Source organism: Camelus ferus, chromosome 21 (assembly GCF_009834535.1).
Source record: "Camelus ferus isolate YT-003-E chromosome 21, BCGSAC_Cfer_1.0, whole genome shotgun sequence".
Classification (NCBI taxonomy): Eukaryota; Metazoa; Chordata; class Mammalia; order Artiodactyla; family Camelidae; genus Camelus; species Camelus ferus.
The window spans coordinates 12,712,770-12,728,293 of record NC_045716.1 but is presented as its reverse complement, the minus strand read 5'-3'; the positions used below and the strand labels follow the sequence as shown (position 1 = coordinate 12,728,293).

Here is a 15,524-nt window from a genome sequence, read left to right as displayed (position 1 = left end):
CTTGGTACCTGGTCATCATGCAAATTAGCCTGAATTCCCTGCTCCCAGGACCTGTAGGAAGCTCTGACAGACCTTAGAGAGCTCAGCTATAGGAGACTGATAATGCAAATTAAGATGTAAATTGAGATCCAGACGCTTTGATGACCTAGCCTTTGCTCTACCATTCTCCATCTCATCAGGAGTTTTACCACTTTGGAAAACACCTGGTGCATTTCAGGAAGCCACCTGGTTGGAATGGATGACTAGGGTCGGAAGGGTAACACCGGGGGCTGATCTTCCAGCGTGGTTTATCCTGTCCTGATTCTGGCAATGTTAGTGAGAGCCAGCTTCAACAGAAAGCTCTAAGTGTTGTAAACGAAGCTCACATGTGTGCAAAGAGAGATGGTGCAGCAGATGGTGCTCTTTGTCATCTTCCTCCTTATCATCACTAACATTCTGCCTTCCTCCAAAACAGCCCTTTCAGAACTGAGCCAGCCTGTGGTTTCCCTGGAGCTGTTGTTCCATTGTTTTGGTTTATCCTGTGCACTTAGAACAGGGGCAGCATTCCCGTGGTGGTAAGTTCCCATAAGCAAAAATAAATGCAGCAAGATAAGGCGACCTGTTTCATGGGGTACCGGTTCTGAAGGCCATCCAAGTTCCATGAATTCTCTGCCGGCTATCAGCCAGGCAGCTGGCCCCACAGTCTTGTATGGGAAGTGTGTGTGTCACTCTCTCACACACCACCTCAGATAACATTGCCCGGTGAAGATTATTTGGACACTGCAGGTCCAGGGCCTGAAAACATATGATGAAAATTAGATAACCATGCAGAACTCACTTCCCTGAGCTTTCTGTCCCATTGCCTTCACATTTTGGTAGAATGAGCATGCACTGGAGTTTGGTAGTGTATGTGGCTAACACAATGAGATTATTCCTTTTAGAACTGGATTTTTTTAAAGGCATGTTTTCACACTCACATGGGTGCAGTATAGCAGGGTGGCTAAGAGCATAGGCTATGCTGCTGGATTGGTGCTCCAACCACTCCTGACTGAGTCACCTTTGACAAGCTTCACACCCTCAAATGGTCTCTTTCCTCATCTGTAAAATGGGCATAACAACAGTATGAACTTATTTAAGTTATTGTGAAGATCGAATACGGCAATGTACATACAACTCTGGGAATAGTGTCTTTTAATGCTTAATAAATTACTTATTCTTGTCATCATACTTTCATTTAGTCCACATGGTGCTTGTGAGTATACTCTGCCCTTGGCTTCCTAGTCTCCATCAGCGGAAAGCTGGTGGACTCATATGCATTCCTTGAGGGGTTGGTTTCCTAAAACAAAGCTCATGGAGGTTGGCTGTCTTACTTGCTGATGCACCCACTTTGCAGCATAGATACCTGAGTATGACTTACTGCCCCCAATAGATGGCAAAGTCCTTGAGGGAAAAGATCACTATATCTTGAATTTAAATTATCCACAATGCCTGTTACTGGGGTCCAGCAAATGTTTAATGGAAGAATGAATAAATGAATGAATGATCACAGCATTTTCCATCATCAGAGGCAGAACTGACTTTTAAGAGCCCATCAGTCAAATCCAGGAAGGGCTTGGAAACTCTCTCCAAGTATTTCCCAAGTGGGAACTAAGGTGAGAGACCCATCTTCCCACTTCCACCTTCTCCTTCAGGAAAAAGCCTCCTCTAGGACGAGGGTGCAAAAGGTATATAGCTTTGGGCATTTCTCTCCTTCACTCCTTTCCCTGTCAATCACCTTTTTCTAAAAGCAACTTATTAATAAAACTCATCTAAACATTTGGCCACAAGCTGCGGGATTGCAAACACAGGTCCCAGGCAGGTGAGAAGGGCCGTGAGGCAGGGGGAGGGGACTGGGGGCACTGGAGAGGGCTTGCCTTACTAAAGTGATTCAAGTCCAATTTAAAAAAAATTACATCCCTGAGGTTCCGCTTCACTTCCCACCACCTGGATGTTGCCCCTGAAGGCGGTCCGTAGAAAGAGTTACTGGCACAAGACTGCAGCTTTCCTGGTGAATGGAGGTGGGACCTGGGCCAAGACCTCAACACAGTCGTGGGAACACTCTCTCAGAGGCTGAGGGCATGGGGGAGGCTCTGTTTCAAGGCTCTCTCCTCTCCACCTAAAGAGACATATTTTCTTCCTCACTATTCCTTTGAAGGCTGAAGGCTCAGTTTCACAGACTGGAGCACTGTGAGCCCTGCTCCACCTGACATTAGAACTTTCTAGAAGCAAAATCGCCAGGCAGTTAGTTACTCCTCTTCTGACAACAACGCTCCTGGACCTTTTCGGATTAAGTGGCCTTTCTGCATGCAAGTGGTTTCTCTCAGGGCCATGACTCTGAAAACAAAGACAGAAAACCTTCTCCTGTATCCACGATAGTAAAACATGGAAGAGACAGGATGCAGGGGACAGAGCCCTTGTTGAGGGATGAGCAGAGGGATGAGCTCTGGTCCTAGCCCTGGCCTTCACATGCTGTGCAGAGCCTCACTTAGGTCTCTGTGAGGATGAAATGAAGTAGCGCCTGCAAAAATCTTGGCCAAGACAGAAACCGGAAGAGCCAGGATCTGAACTCAGATTTTTCTGAGGCCAAAGCTCCCGTTCATGAACTGTCACGGAGCACAAAAAGTTGCTCCAGGATTGTCCTTCTGTTTCGGATCCCTTCTCCAGCCAGGCTTTCTCCCTGTTCTCTGTGTTCTTCATTGGATCCAGGGCTGTCAGTTGGGTTGAATCATGGAGACCAGGACTGGAAAGTGTGCACATGTCTGGTTTTGCTGGTGAACTCCTCTGTGAAGCTTTCATCTCCCCTCCTGGTCTCTGCTAGTCTCAGCCCAAACTTACAGAAAGTCCAAACTCCTAGCAAGTTGGAGGAGGCACTGGGTTGCGTGGAGAACAGGGTAAAGGAAAGCAGCACTGCCTTGGTTAAGAGCTTTCACAGTCCCGGCAAACGGATGGACTGGTTGTGCTGGTCTCGTCTCTTTCAGCTCCACAAACATACAGACGTGTTTCCAGGGCTGCCAGCCAGTCTCCAACTCCACGGCAAAGACGGAATAAGAGCAGCTTTGCCTGTCCTCCAGGCCAGTGGCGAACTCCCTGCGCCTGGGAGACCACGTGGCACAGGCTCTCACTCACCACTTCTCTCCCAACCCAGCCTGATGAGGGTTTAAATTCCACCAAGAAAGATTCATTCCTCTAGAGTAAAGCTTTGACTCCTGTTAACTCTATTTTCCCCAGAATAATCCTTTGAGTTGCTACCAGGCATTTATAACGTAGTCCACAGAATTTCAGAATGTTAGTTAAGTTTTTCAACAAATATTCACAGAACCTGCTCTATGTCCGGTACTGTATTTGGTCCAGAATTCTTTCCAGAATTCTGGGAAGAGGCATCACAACGATGCAGATAGTTGGAGAGAAGAAGCAGATTCGTACTAAAGACAGAGAAGAGAAACAAGAGACTGGGTGGGGATGGTGGGGCAGAGACAAATCAGCTTGGGGACAAGTTTACCTGGACAGAGGATCTTTATAAGTTCTAGATTTCTCTCTTCAGTTCTGCAGAATGACTCAATGCCCCATCTTTTCTGTTCTGCTGATACTAATGCCTGCGTTTGCAAAATGGGAACGACAATTTCTAGCCTGACAGAATTCAATGAAAATTAAAGAGATGCTATATGTCAAGGATCCACCCCAGAGCCTGGCACAAGGTGTGTTACTGAAAGGCAGGAAAGGTGTAGCTGTTATTATTACTATTATCATTGAAATTCGCAATTAACTAGAAAGAGAAGCTACATTCTAGTCTCTACAAACCACCTTCTGTTGGGACCTAAATTAGGAACTGTCACTGTCAAACTCTTCCAGTGGGGCAGTGAGATGATCCTCAGAAAAAAAAAAAAAAAGAGAGAGAATAAAACGTACTTTCAAGCCTCACTTGCTCCAAGAGGTCTTCCTTTCTTGACAATTCCAATTTATACTGACTTTTCTTCCTCATGACATGTTGATGTCGCCATCACATAGTTCCTCTAACACGGGCTATCTCTGAACCATCCTATGGTGTGCTGGTGCGGGGGTTCTGAACCACTGGCCACCGGTCCCCAGGCAACAGTGGTGGGGATATGAATGATCTTTTTAAATACTGCTGAGTCGCATCCAGTCTGCTCTCTTCCTGCCCTCATCTAGATAAGAGTTCTGCTATCTTCTCCATGTCAAGTTGTAAGTTTGCGAGGGTCTACCAGGCTTCAAGATGGTGAAGCAGAAATGACCTGCTGTACAGCTTCTCTGGATAGAAAGACACAGAACAGGATAGAGGAAGAAACAGAAATTCCCTAAAATACAAACACCTGCCCCGTTTTGGAAAAATACAAGCAGTAGAGGCTACTCCAAAGCCTCTGAGAAGATCCAGGTTATCTTATGAGATGTATTTAGGTCTTGAGATCAGTTATGGCTTGAGATCTAGCCTAGGTCGTGCAGAGATTTCAGGCGTAACCACAGGAGCTCACGAACGCCAATTATTGCAATATTTGATAACCAAGAGATCTAACGCTATGTCAATGTCTATCTGAAAACGTGACAAATATTTAAGACTCTCATAATGTACAGTTAATATTTATAAACGGTACCTGAATTATATGTTCCCAAAACAAAATGGTACAGGGGTCTTTGTAATCCTGTGATTCGTATTTCAACTCCAGCTTTATAGTTTATCAATTTATCTCTTTGAGTTTCAGTTTCCAGAGAGTAGCCATAATAGTAAGGATAAGGAACCTTTATTAAGGACTTAACCGTGTGCCAGGCATTGCATTAAGCATTATACCTGCATTAATTATTTTAATCATCAAAACAATCCTATGAAATGGGCTTGGATAATTAGTTTCCTCCCCCCACCCCCCATCACCATTAGATGGATAAGGAAACTCAGGTTTAGAGAGGTTGAGTAATTTCCCAAAGGACACACAGCCAGTGAAACGTATATATTATCTCATTTAATTTTCACAACAATTTTAGGGAGTTGTCTTTGTGGAAGTAGAAACTGAGACTTAGAAAGTTGACATGACTTGCCTAAAGGTACTAGGGGGGCTGCATTTTAAGAATTGTTCTGTTTGACTCAGAAGTTCATAATATTCCCATTTCTTCAAGATACCTCAAAGTAACACACTTGCACACGTACACACACACACACACACACACACACACACACAGGAAGGTATCCTAACTGTGGAAATCTCTTATTCATCAGGAATATTATCTCTGACAAGCACCTAGACAGAAGCAAATCCGCTACTAGAAGGAGTGAACCTTGGCCATCTTTATGAGCACAGCCAAGAGCCATTTTTACAAAGCTCAAGTTCCCCTAGACAACTGATTCTTGATTCTTAGGAGCATGACCTAGATGGAAGGTTGGCAAGAATCCTAGATCTGCCATAACTCTGTTCGCCCACACTCAGCTTTCTTGCCCTCAGAAGTCCCTCCTACATGGATGTGGTATCTTCTTCAGCCCAGCACTCACTACAGCTTTATTCGAGAACAAATATACATCAACTTTTAATATCCACCTGCAGCTCTGTGACATCAGCATTGTGGCTTGGGTTGCACCTCTGCTGCTCACTGACTGAGAGTGCAAGTCTCCCAGTGCTTCTGAGACACTATCCCTTGTGTATAAAATGGAGAAAACAGTAATGCCTGCTTCTCAGTATTGTTGTGCAGATCAGATAAGATTAAACCATGAGCAACTCAACGGCATAGACCATAGGTTATTCATCTTCATATTCCTGGAGTTTGGCAAAGTTAGTGCTAATAAGCATTTGGTAGTGAATGAATAAGCAAATGAATGTATGAATAAAGCACCATGTCAATTAGGATTAGGGTAACAGCACTTGTAATGTACCTGCTTCATGGCTTTTCCAATTGCTTCACTCTCTTGGCTTTAATTCCTAATCTATGATGAAGGGAGGTTGTTGTAAATTATACATGAAATTCCCCTCAGTGCTGAGAGTCTTTGATTCTGTTACGTTCTGCTTGCCTTTTAAACTCCCCAAATGCACCAGCCTGCATCTTTTTTTTTTAATTTTTAAATTTTGAAATAATTTTTGAGATGTCGAAGAGTTGTAAAGATAATACACAGGATCCATGTTATGCCCTCCACCTAGCTGCCCCTAAAGTTGTCTTTCATAACAATGGTGCCTTTATGAACACAAAGAAATTCACATTGGTATAACACTAAACTCCAGACGTTATTTAGATTTTACTAGTTTTTTCCATTAATGCCCCTTTTCTGTTATAGAGTTCAAACCAGGATAGTATGTAGCATTTAGCCCTTATAGCTTTTGCAATGAAGAGTTTTACTATTGTATTTTTTTAAAAAGCATATTGGGACACTAAAATTTGGGGATAATGGAAACCTAATAAAGAATTTATCCTGAGGTAACAAATGTGTCAGCCATCCTCTGTGCATGGCTTAGAGAACTTAAGGAAATTGAAAAAGACCATCTTGTATGGTGGTAAATGCTACAGGCCAAAATGAAATGTGAACAATAAACTTGAGCCTCATATTATAGATCTGGCATATTGAAAATCAAAAGTGTAAACCAAAAAAAAAAAAAAAAGTAAGCAAAATGGTTTCCCTTGCAGGAAGGTACACAGGCTTCTTTGTTGAGGGTGCTGGGGACACTGGCTGGGATTTGGGCTGCTGGAAGCATAAACTAGTTTTCTTTGTTCTTTCATTACATATTTAGTGGACCTCCTATGTGCCAGCACTGTTTGAGTGCTGGGCAATATTCTATACAGTGGTGAATCAGACAAAGTCCCTACATTCACGAAGCTTGTATTTTGAAGGAGGCAAACAATATACAAATATGAATCAGGTAATGACAAGTGCACCACCGGAAACATAGAGCAATTTTGGGAGTAGGGAGTGAGAGACGCTGGTTTAGAGGAGGTGGTTTGGGAAGACTTCTCTGAGGAGATGGGCACTGTGTGTACTGAATGGTCAGAATGACGAGTCAGGACTGATTGCTCTGTACTATACAGAACCTTCGTCTCAATTAGAATCAGATTATGGAAAACTGAGTTGCTTCTATATAAAATTAATAAACAGAAACCTCAATTAAGCAGAGTCAGGAGAACAGAAGGGGGAGCTCTCACACCCTGGGATGATAGCGGAGCCCAACAGGAAGAAGAAAGATTTCCTCTTCTCGCCTGCAAGAGCTCAGCCAATGAGAGGTTGTCAAACTCGGCCAATGAAAAGCCATGGACTCTTCGTTTGCGATAGCCCTTCTAACTTCCTTTTCCCTCTATAGAAGAGTTCTTTCCATTTTGTGAAGGACTTGAATGTGGCTTGCCATGGTTGTAGATCCTAAATTGTAATTCTTTGCTCATCCCAAATAAACTCATTTTTTTTTCTAGGAATATAACTGGCAGTATATTTGCTCTAGGTCAACATTTTGGTATTCTATATGGGGATCCAGTAAAGACCCCAATGACCGTGAGCCTGGTGAGCAAATAGGTGCAAACACTGAACCACTGTTGCTCAGTGGTTTTCTAACTGACCCTGGGGTTTAAGGGTAAGTCTTTCTCCTAGATCTGAGCTTTGCCCTCTTTGAGTTTTGAAGCTCTCCAAGTTTCATTCAGGATCTATTTTGAAGTTTCACATTTTTGGTTAAGACCTTGCTCTGTACACGAGGACATTTGGCCCTTCAGTTTGATTTTGAAATCAGACTGTTCTAACTGGACCTGGCTAGCCATCAGCCCATTCCTTCAGGAGCAGGGGCTGTTTCATTGGAACTGTGCTGAGCAGCTTTCTGCCTGGCTCTTCCAGGACTAGACTGTTTCCTTAGAACTGGCTGGTGGTATGCCTGCATACTGTTGGAGCTGTTTGAGCTGTTTAAGTTATTTGAAAATTACTCTTGTACTCTAGTGAAAAAGCTCTAAGCAATGAGATCCCAGTTGTGTAAATATTTTGAGGGCACCCCCTACCTATGGGGATCCTGGCCTATTTTATGTTTGAAAACCAAGGTCCTTTTTCATGTGCACTTCTAACTAAATGGACTGACCTAACCAAAGGCAATTTAGAATATCAATGGCCATTATGGGGAATTTTTGAAATCCCCAAACTTACTTTTCTTAAAATTGAATTGGACAACCATAGCTTTTAAATTTCTACAACTAACTGCCTCCTTCAATTGCTATTTTGAGGCCCCCAAACATTATCAGGAGGCTAAAACTGCATCTCTGAAATTTTCTGCAAGTTTCTAAGATGAACTGAGGTAAACAATTAAAGAAAGAGAAGATGACTCCTGAAGCCTCAGGCTCTTCTTCCTTGGATTTCTCGTCTCAGGCTCCACCCTCGCTACCCCACCTTGTCTCTCTTCCTCAGCTCCTCCTGCTCAGACCCTGCCTCCACTGCCATCTTTCTCCTTCCCTTCTTTGCCACCTACACCTTCTCTATCCCCCTTACCAATTCTCTTGCCAAACTCCCCTTTTTCTCTGAAACTCTCCCCACTCTCTTTCCCTCTGAACTTACCCAAAACTGTCCCTTTAAAATTAAGCCCTTTGGGGATCCAGAGGCTACACCCTCAATGTCTTATATTTCCTGGACTGAAGCTGAACTGTGAGCCACAGTCGAAGATCTCCCCAAAGTAACTGGAGATCGTCACAGATCTGCTGAACAACGAATAGTCATTGAAACTTGCCAGCTTGGTCTCCTCAACTAAGTTCAGCTAGTTCAGACACTTGTTGACGAAGGCCAGGCCCAGCATTGGGTGAAAACCACTAATAGGGAAAATCCTGAGCGGTCTCTAGAATTACAACCATGAGGCCAGCCTGCTAACAGATCACATGATCAGGCGCAGGCAATCACCAGGCGGCTTCGTTGAGAAATTCCTAAGGCTCTTCCAAATCCTGCTGATTGGAGCAAAATGCAGGCTTGTACACAAGAATCTGATGAACCTGTTTATGACTATTACAATCAACTTCAGTTTATTTTTGAAGCAAATTCTGGTCTTTCTTCAGATGTTGATTCCACCAGAGTGGCTTTTAATTCTATGTTTATTAATGGGCTGAACCGGGACCTTTCCCTTCTAGTAAAAAGGACCAGGATGGGAAACTATGTCCACTCCAGATTTAGTTAATCAGATAAACCAACTCTCTCATACTCTAGATAGTCACTTAAAAGAAAGACTGCCATAATTCTTAACCTTCAACTCCAGCAAATGAAGTCCCAAATGAAACTCCCCTCCCCAAGTTTCTGCTATTATTGCAAAAATCCAGGACATTGGAAAAGAAACTTTCAAATTTAAGTGCCTTCAGCCCTCTAATTGGCATTTCCAACATCCTCTCAGTTCTCAATGACTAGGCTCCAAGGAACTACAGGATCTCTTCCCAATCCTCCCTCTTAATTGACTTGAAGAAACGTTTTCTCCTGACTGCGACGAATCTCTTCCAGTCCTAACTGACAAAGGAGCTACACTCTCTGTGCTCAGCTTCACTACAACAAAGCAGCCCCTGCCTCAGAGTACTGAAACAATTCCAGTGGTGGGGTCTCCTACGGACCTCAAGAGATTTCTGCCTCTGAACCTAGTCCCTTTTGTTTAGGCCCTTTGAGAAACACATACCCCTTTCTTCTTGATTTCTCTGACCATCTACTTATCAGGTCAAGACTTCTTAGAGAAGTATCATACAGGAATTTGTTTCTCCCCAAAGGGGAAAGTGATTCTAGAATTTGACAGTAGTCATCAAAGCAGCCAACCGAGTGAATGAATTAAATGACTCTTGGCATCTTTTATTTGCTTTATTTTTGATGGTACTAGAGCTGATTCTGAAAACACTGATCATCGGCCCCTATTCAATCAACTACCACCCTCCTCATGGGCAAAATTTCCAGCTGATATTGACAAAATTCACAGCCTACCTTCCGTCAAGATTTAAATAGATCTCTTAAAACCCCTTCCCAGAATTAATCAATATCGTATAAGTAAAAAAGCCCTTCAAGGCATAAAGACCGTATTACACAATTACAAGGCTCATGGCCTCATTGTCCTTTATACTAGTCCCTGTAATGCTCCTATTTTAGGGTGAGAAAACCTAAGGGCTGAGAGTGGAGGTCTGTCTAGGACCTCTGAGCAATAAACAACATTGTTATCCTTTAACACCATTGTTCCTGACCCTCATCCGTTACTAACATCCATTTCCACTGGAAACAATTTTTTTTTTTACTATAATTGATTTATGCAGTGAATTCTTTAGTGTTCTAGGTGATGAAGCTAGCTAACACCTTTTTGCTTTGCTTAGGAAGAAAAAAAGCTGGACAGTAATGACTCAGAGTTTTAATGATGGATGATTTGCTTCTTCGTTGTCCTCCTCAAGCCTTTTCACAGGAAGACAGCACGCACTTGCTAACGCTTCTAACTTTAAAGAGACATACGGTTGCCAAGGAAATCTTACCATTTGCTTAAACCCAGGTTTAATGCTTAGGGCATCTGACATCAAAACAAGGGCTACATCCAGATCCAGATGGGCTTCATAGTTTCCTAAGTTTCCCCAAACCCAAAACTAAATGCCAACAGCAAGGTTTTCTCAGGGTAGTTAGTTATTGCCAAAATCAGATCCCAAATTTTTCTCTATGACCGAAACTCTATATACTTTACTAAAGAACAACCTCTATGCAGTTTTATGGGAGAAACTGGATGACACAGCCTTCAAGGCCTTAAAAGAGAGTTTGATGAACCCACCTGCCCTTAGGCACCCCCATGATCAGATTCCTTTTTCCCTTTTCATATGTGAAAGAGAAAGGAATGCCCTTGGGGCACTCACCCCAAAACGCGGGGACCACGCTACCACCATAGGGTCTTACAGCCCGCAACTGGACTCTATGGCTCAGGGATACACCCCCCTCCCCTTACCTTAGAACCATTACAATCACTGCCCTTTTGGTTGAGGCCACGGTGAAAATCACTGTGGGCTCCCCTTTGGCCATTTTTGTACCGTATGCAGTAGAAGCTCTCCTGAACTCATCACAGTCAGCATCTCTCAGCCAGCTGCCTCACCTCCTTAGAAGTCCTTGTGTTAACTGTTCCTCACATCACGCTTTTACATTGTTGTAATCTTAATCCCGCTACTCTTCTCGCCTGCATCACTGATAAAGTTCCTCACGACTGCTTAACACAGATAGGTGTTGATCTGTGGGAAATTCTTTGGGTAACACTGACTACTCATGATTCACTGATGGTGCTTATTTAAAAGGTGACAAAGGCAAAAACTGTGGTGGATATGCTATTGTAACTTCTTCTGATATGGATGAAGCTGGTATCTTTATCTATGGCTACTTGGCCCTAACAAGCTGAATTCTATGCTTTAATGCAGGCTTGTACTTTAGCCAAGTACAAAACTGCCCCAATTTATACTAACAGTAGATATGCTTTCAGAGTATCTCATGATTTTGGAATGTTGTAGAAGCAACATGGTTTCTTTTTCTCTATTACGTGGCTTATCTTTGGTGAATTCATAAATTCAAACAGTCAGCTCGAATACAAGCTGTCATTTTAAGACGTCTTCTTGAGAATTCTTTGAAACCCAGGGGAAGAAGCAGGTAATAGACTCAATGTCCTTCCTCTGAATTCAGACTCCACATAATGCTGGCTTGCCCCAGATCAGCCTCAGCAAGTTCCAGATGCCACAAAATCTTCATTGACTGCCCGTGACGTGCCAGGGATTTGTCTTAGATTTAGATTTGTTTTAGAGTTCTCCCACAGTTTCTCCTATAAGCATCACAGTAACACCTCCTAACAACTTGTGAGGTGGGTGTCACACTTTTTTTTTTTTTTTTTTTTTGCCAGAATGAGCAACTGAAATGCCCAAGACCACAGAGTTCAGAGATGATAGAAACAGGAGCTGTGAATCAATGTTTCCTGATTCTAAGACCCGAGCTCCTGCCACCACACTCCAGCTCAGCCTGCCTAGAAAGTCCCACCTTCATCTTGTTCCACCCAAGACCCACATGTCCTCCAGCCTGTACCGACCCAAGTCAGAGAAGATCCTCTCGGAACAACTGAGGTCCACTCTGAGATGGCAAAATGCCACTCATGGGACCCAGGTGAAGCCTCCAGGTAGTTGTCAGTGGAGGGGAGGAGGGTGGGGTGGAGGGAGGAGGGTGGGGTGGAGGGGAGGAGGGTGGGGTGGGTGGGCAGCATGCACACCTAAGAATCTGGCACCTGAAGGAGTGATTTTTCAACAGAGAAACCCTAGCGAATAGCAGTGTTACAAGCCACTCAGCCACGATGGAAGCCCTTTTTAAGGACTGTGTTCTAATTAGCAAGTGTCTTTAGCAGATCCTCTGCGCTGTGGTCAACTCTGTGTTCGAGATTCCTCTCCCCACTTAAAATAAACCTGCAAGCTAATGTAGTTATACAAGGCAGCCAAATTGCACAAAACCATCAACTCTTCCCCCAGAACAGACTAAGAGCCTGAAGCCAATGGGAAGATACAATTGCTCCCCAGTTTATGAGCAACTTCTTTCCTTCCAGATTTTTCACTGTATCTGGAGTCTAAACTCAAAGCAATAATCATCTAAGAAAATGTCTCTAGGGCAATTGGTATCGGTCCTGGGGCATCCGAGTTCTCCTGTAAAAGAAGCTGCTTTTCATGCTTGTACATTTTTTACTCTGTGATTAATGGAGGTGGAGAAGGAGGCAACAGAGGGTGGAAAGAGAAAAGAAGAAAGTTCTTTGACTCTGCATACTCAAAAATGTGGAGATAGAGGAGACGGAAGAGAGATTTTGCCTCTCAGCTTCTCATGTGGCTCCCACTTGCTTTAAATAGTTTGGGAGTTAATGACAAACCAGTCACACGCTGGCAAGTTTAAAACTAAACATAATTTGCCTTCTCCCCTAGCAGGAATAAACACAAAGATCAACAGAATGCAAGAAAAATCCAGCTGTATTTTCAGGGCCAAGTAGAGCACAGCGTATTGGAGCTGTGGAGACTTCCCAGATCATGCCGTCTGACCGCTCATTATCCAAATGAGGTGGGAGCCTAGAGAGCCGAACCCGTGGTTCAAGGTCATTGGCAAGTTGTCTTTAAAAACCAGGATCTAAATTCAGGCCTCCTGACTCAGAGCCCATGGCTCTTCCTTTGGGACTTAAGAAATCTTCTGAGTGCTGTTTTGTTCCAGCTCTGAAAGGGGGCATTAGAAAGGGGCCCCACCCATATAATGGTCCCCTAAATGGGAGGACTAGATGGATAGTTGTAATTAGGTCCTTCCCATGCTCTGTGTCAGGCAATGGGCCTGGCTACGGGGAGCCACTGGAGATGGTCAGTCATTGAGGTGAGGCTAGACTGTGGGTCAGCCATCTGTCAGAAGGGGTTTTGGATAATTAAATCTGCTCACGAGAAGCAGTGGAGGTGAATGAGAAAGGCCCAGTAAAGGGGCCTCTCCCTGCTGCTGCCTGTGTGAGCCTCTCCCATCCCTTCCACAGGTTGGCTAAGCCCCTCCTCAGTCACGGAAGTAATCAAGCTGGTCCCATCCCTCCAGGACCGACTTCCTCTGTGACCTTTTAGATACTCACCCTCCCCAGGATGAAGAACGGCCCTGACTCCAGTCCTGTGGCCCTGGCTGTGCTGACCGAGCCCACACTGAGCAGGGGCAGCCGACTCTCAGCTAGCCCATCACCATGGCTAAGCACATAAGCTTTGGAGTTAAGACTCGCTGGCTCCAAATTCTGGCTCTCCCACTTTCCAGGAACCTCCGATCTCTGTGCTGCAGTCTGTCTACTTATGAAATGACTTATAGATTTGTTTCGAGCTTTAAATGAGATAATCCATATAAATCACTCAGCATGGTGCTTGCTCAGGGTAAGGACTCGATCAATGGCAGCTATTTTTATTACTCAGGGGTCCTCTCTGTTGCCTGGCTCCTCTCCACATCAGTCTTTTTCTCCTGATCTCCCCGTCATTGTCCTATGTGCTTCCTGAGTGACCCTCAGAGTTTTATGCTTGGCCACTCCCTCCCCCACTTGGCCACATGCTGGCTGGAGCTGCTCACAGAGCCTTCTCTCTGCAGTAACCACAGCAGCAGCCTGGGCTTCCATCTCCCCAGGCTGGCTCCCTCAGGGTTTGTCTTCACCCCTTCTCCTCCCTCAGTCACCCAGCGGTCCTGCCTCCATTCAGGCAGCCATGAGCTCAGAGTCCATAGCTTCTGGGATGGGCTCTGACCAAGTCCTAGGGAGATACAGTCACATCCCACAGTGAAGAAACAGACTCAGGCCATTTCCATGTCATCAGCCAAGGCAGAGCCCAGTCAGGTAAGAACAGCACTGCTCCCCAGAAGACTTTAGTAAACTCTTTCCCAGCAACGAACCCCATTTTAAATTCAAAGAAAAGACCCTTGGCACTTATATCTAATTGGGGCAGTTGAGAGCAATGTAATGCCACTTCTCTTTGTCTAAATTTCTCTGAGCCCTCTTCCCCATTCATGTGCTCTAAATCAATACTTCTCAAACTGTCCGTGGTGAGGGTCCTGTCGTTTACTTCCCCCAGACTGTCGGGTACCAATCCTTTTGTAAAACAGCAAAAGTAAATGACTACTTAACTAAAATAGGACTTGGACGTCACAACGCTGTTAAATTGCTACAACGTTGCTTAAACACTTTCCAATTCTGAACTAATTTTTTGGCAGGCTGGTAAACATTTCACAGCGCCACACTCGTTCCTGGACCAAACTGAGAAGGGCTGCTTCTGGAAGGAACAGAACCTCAGAGGAGTCCGTCTGCCACGGACACCCCTCATCCTGGGTTTGTGTCCCATAGCATCTGCCCTGCCCCACCCAGAGCGTGCAGTGGTAAGGTTCCTGGTAGGACTCTGCAGTCTTCAGTGAGTGCTGTTCCCCAAAGGTCAAGCATCCCCCAGGGGGAGGGTTCTGCTGGGATATTCCCAGCCGAGTGCAGCCGGCCGGCTCTTACCATTCCATTCCAGCCCTGTTGATCTCCTCCCACCAGCACTCCGTAGGCTCCCCGAGGCTCTGGGGCGTGGGCATGCAGGCGTAGTTCCACTGTCTGTCAGAACCTTCCTTCTTGTTGAAGGTGCTCCTCACAGCCACCACCACCTGCCCGTGGGGACACTGGTAGCTGAAGCCCTGCCGGTGCAGATTCACCCACCCATCATCGCTGTAGTCATGGTACTGCTGGTACGAGTACCCATAGTCGCCGTACTGGCCCCAGGCCACAGTGACCAGGGGCAGAAGCACCCACAGAAGAGTGAGGTCCATGCTGCCTGGGCTTCTGGCAAAAAATGTCACCCTAGGTCTGCTGGGCTGCCCGTTTTATGCAGCTGCTGCTGACATGTGGCTTCCAGATGTGGGTGAGCAGGCTCCAACTGCAGTGTGTCATCGTTTAAGCAAAACTTTTCGGCGCGGAGCTATTGGCCATAAGTACATTCAGCTTGTTTTAAGGTGGAATTCTAGGAAAATGTAAGGAACATGCAAATGGAAGAAACTCCCCAGAGAAGGAACAAGCTAGCAGACAGATTACAAA

At 44.8% G+C, this 15,524-nt stretch overlaps 1 protein-coding gene across 1 annotated transcript in view; it reads right to left on the bottom strand.

Annotated features, from left to right (window-relative positions):
* Positions 1-15,307, bottom strand: part of DPT (dermatopontin) — a 33,498-nt gene extending 18,191 nt beyond the window's left edge. The window contains exon 1 of the mRNA XM_006193979.3: positions 14,955-15,307. Within this exon, the coding sequence (XP_006194041.1) occupies positions 14,955-15,259 (305 nt within the window). The 5' untranslated portion in view covers positions 15,260-15,307. The remainder of the gene's footprint in view (positions 1-14,954) is intronic.
* Between the last annotated feature and the right edge of the window lie 217 nt (positions 15,308-15,524).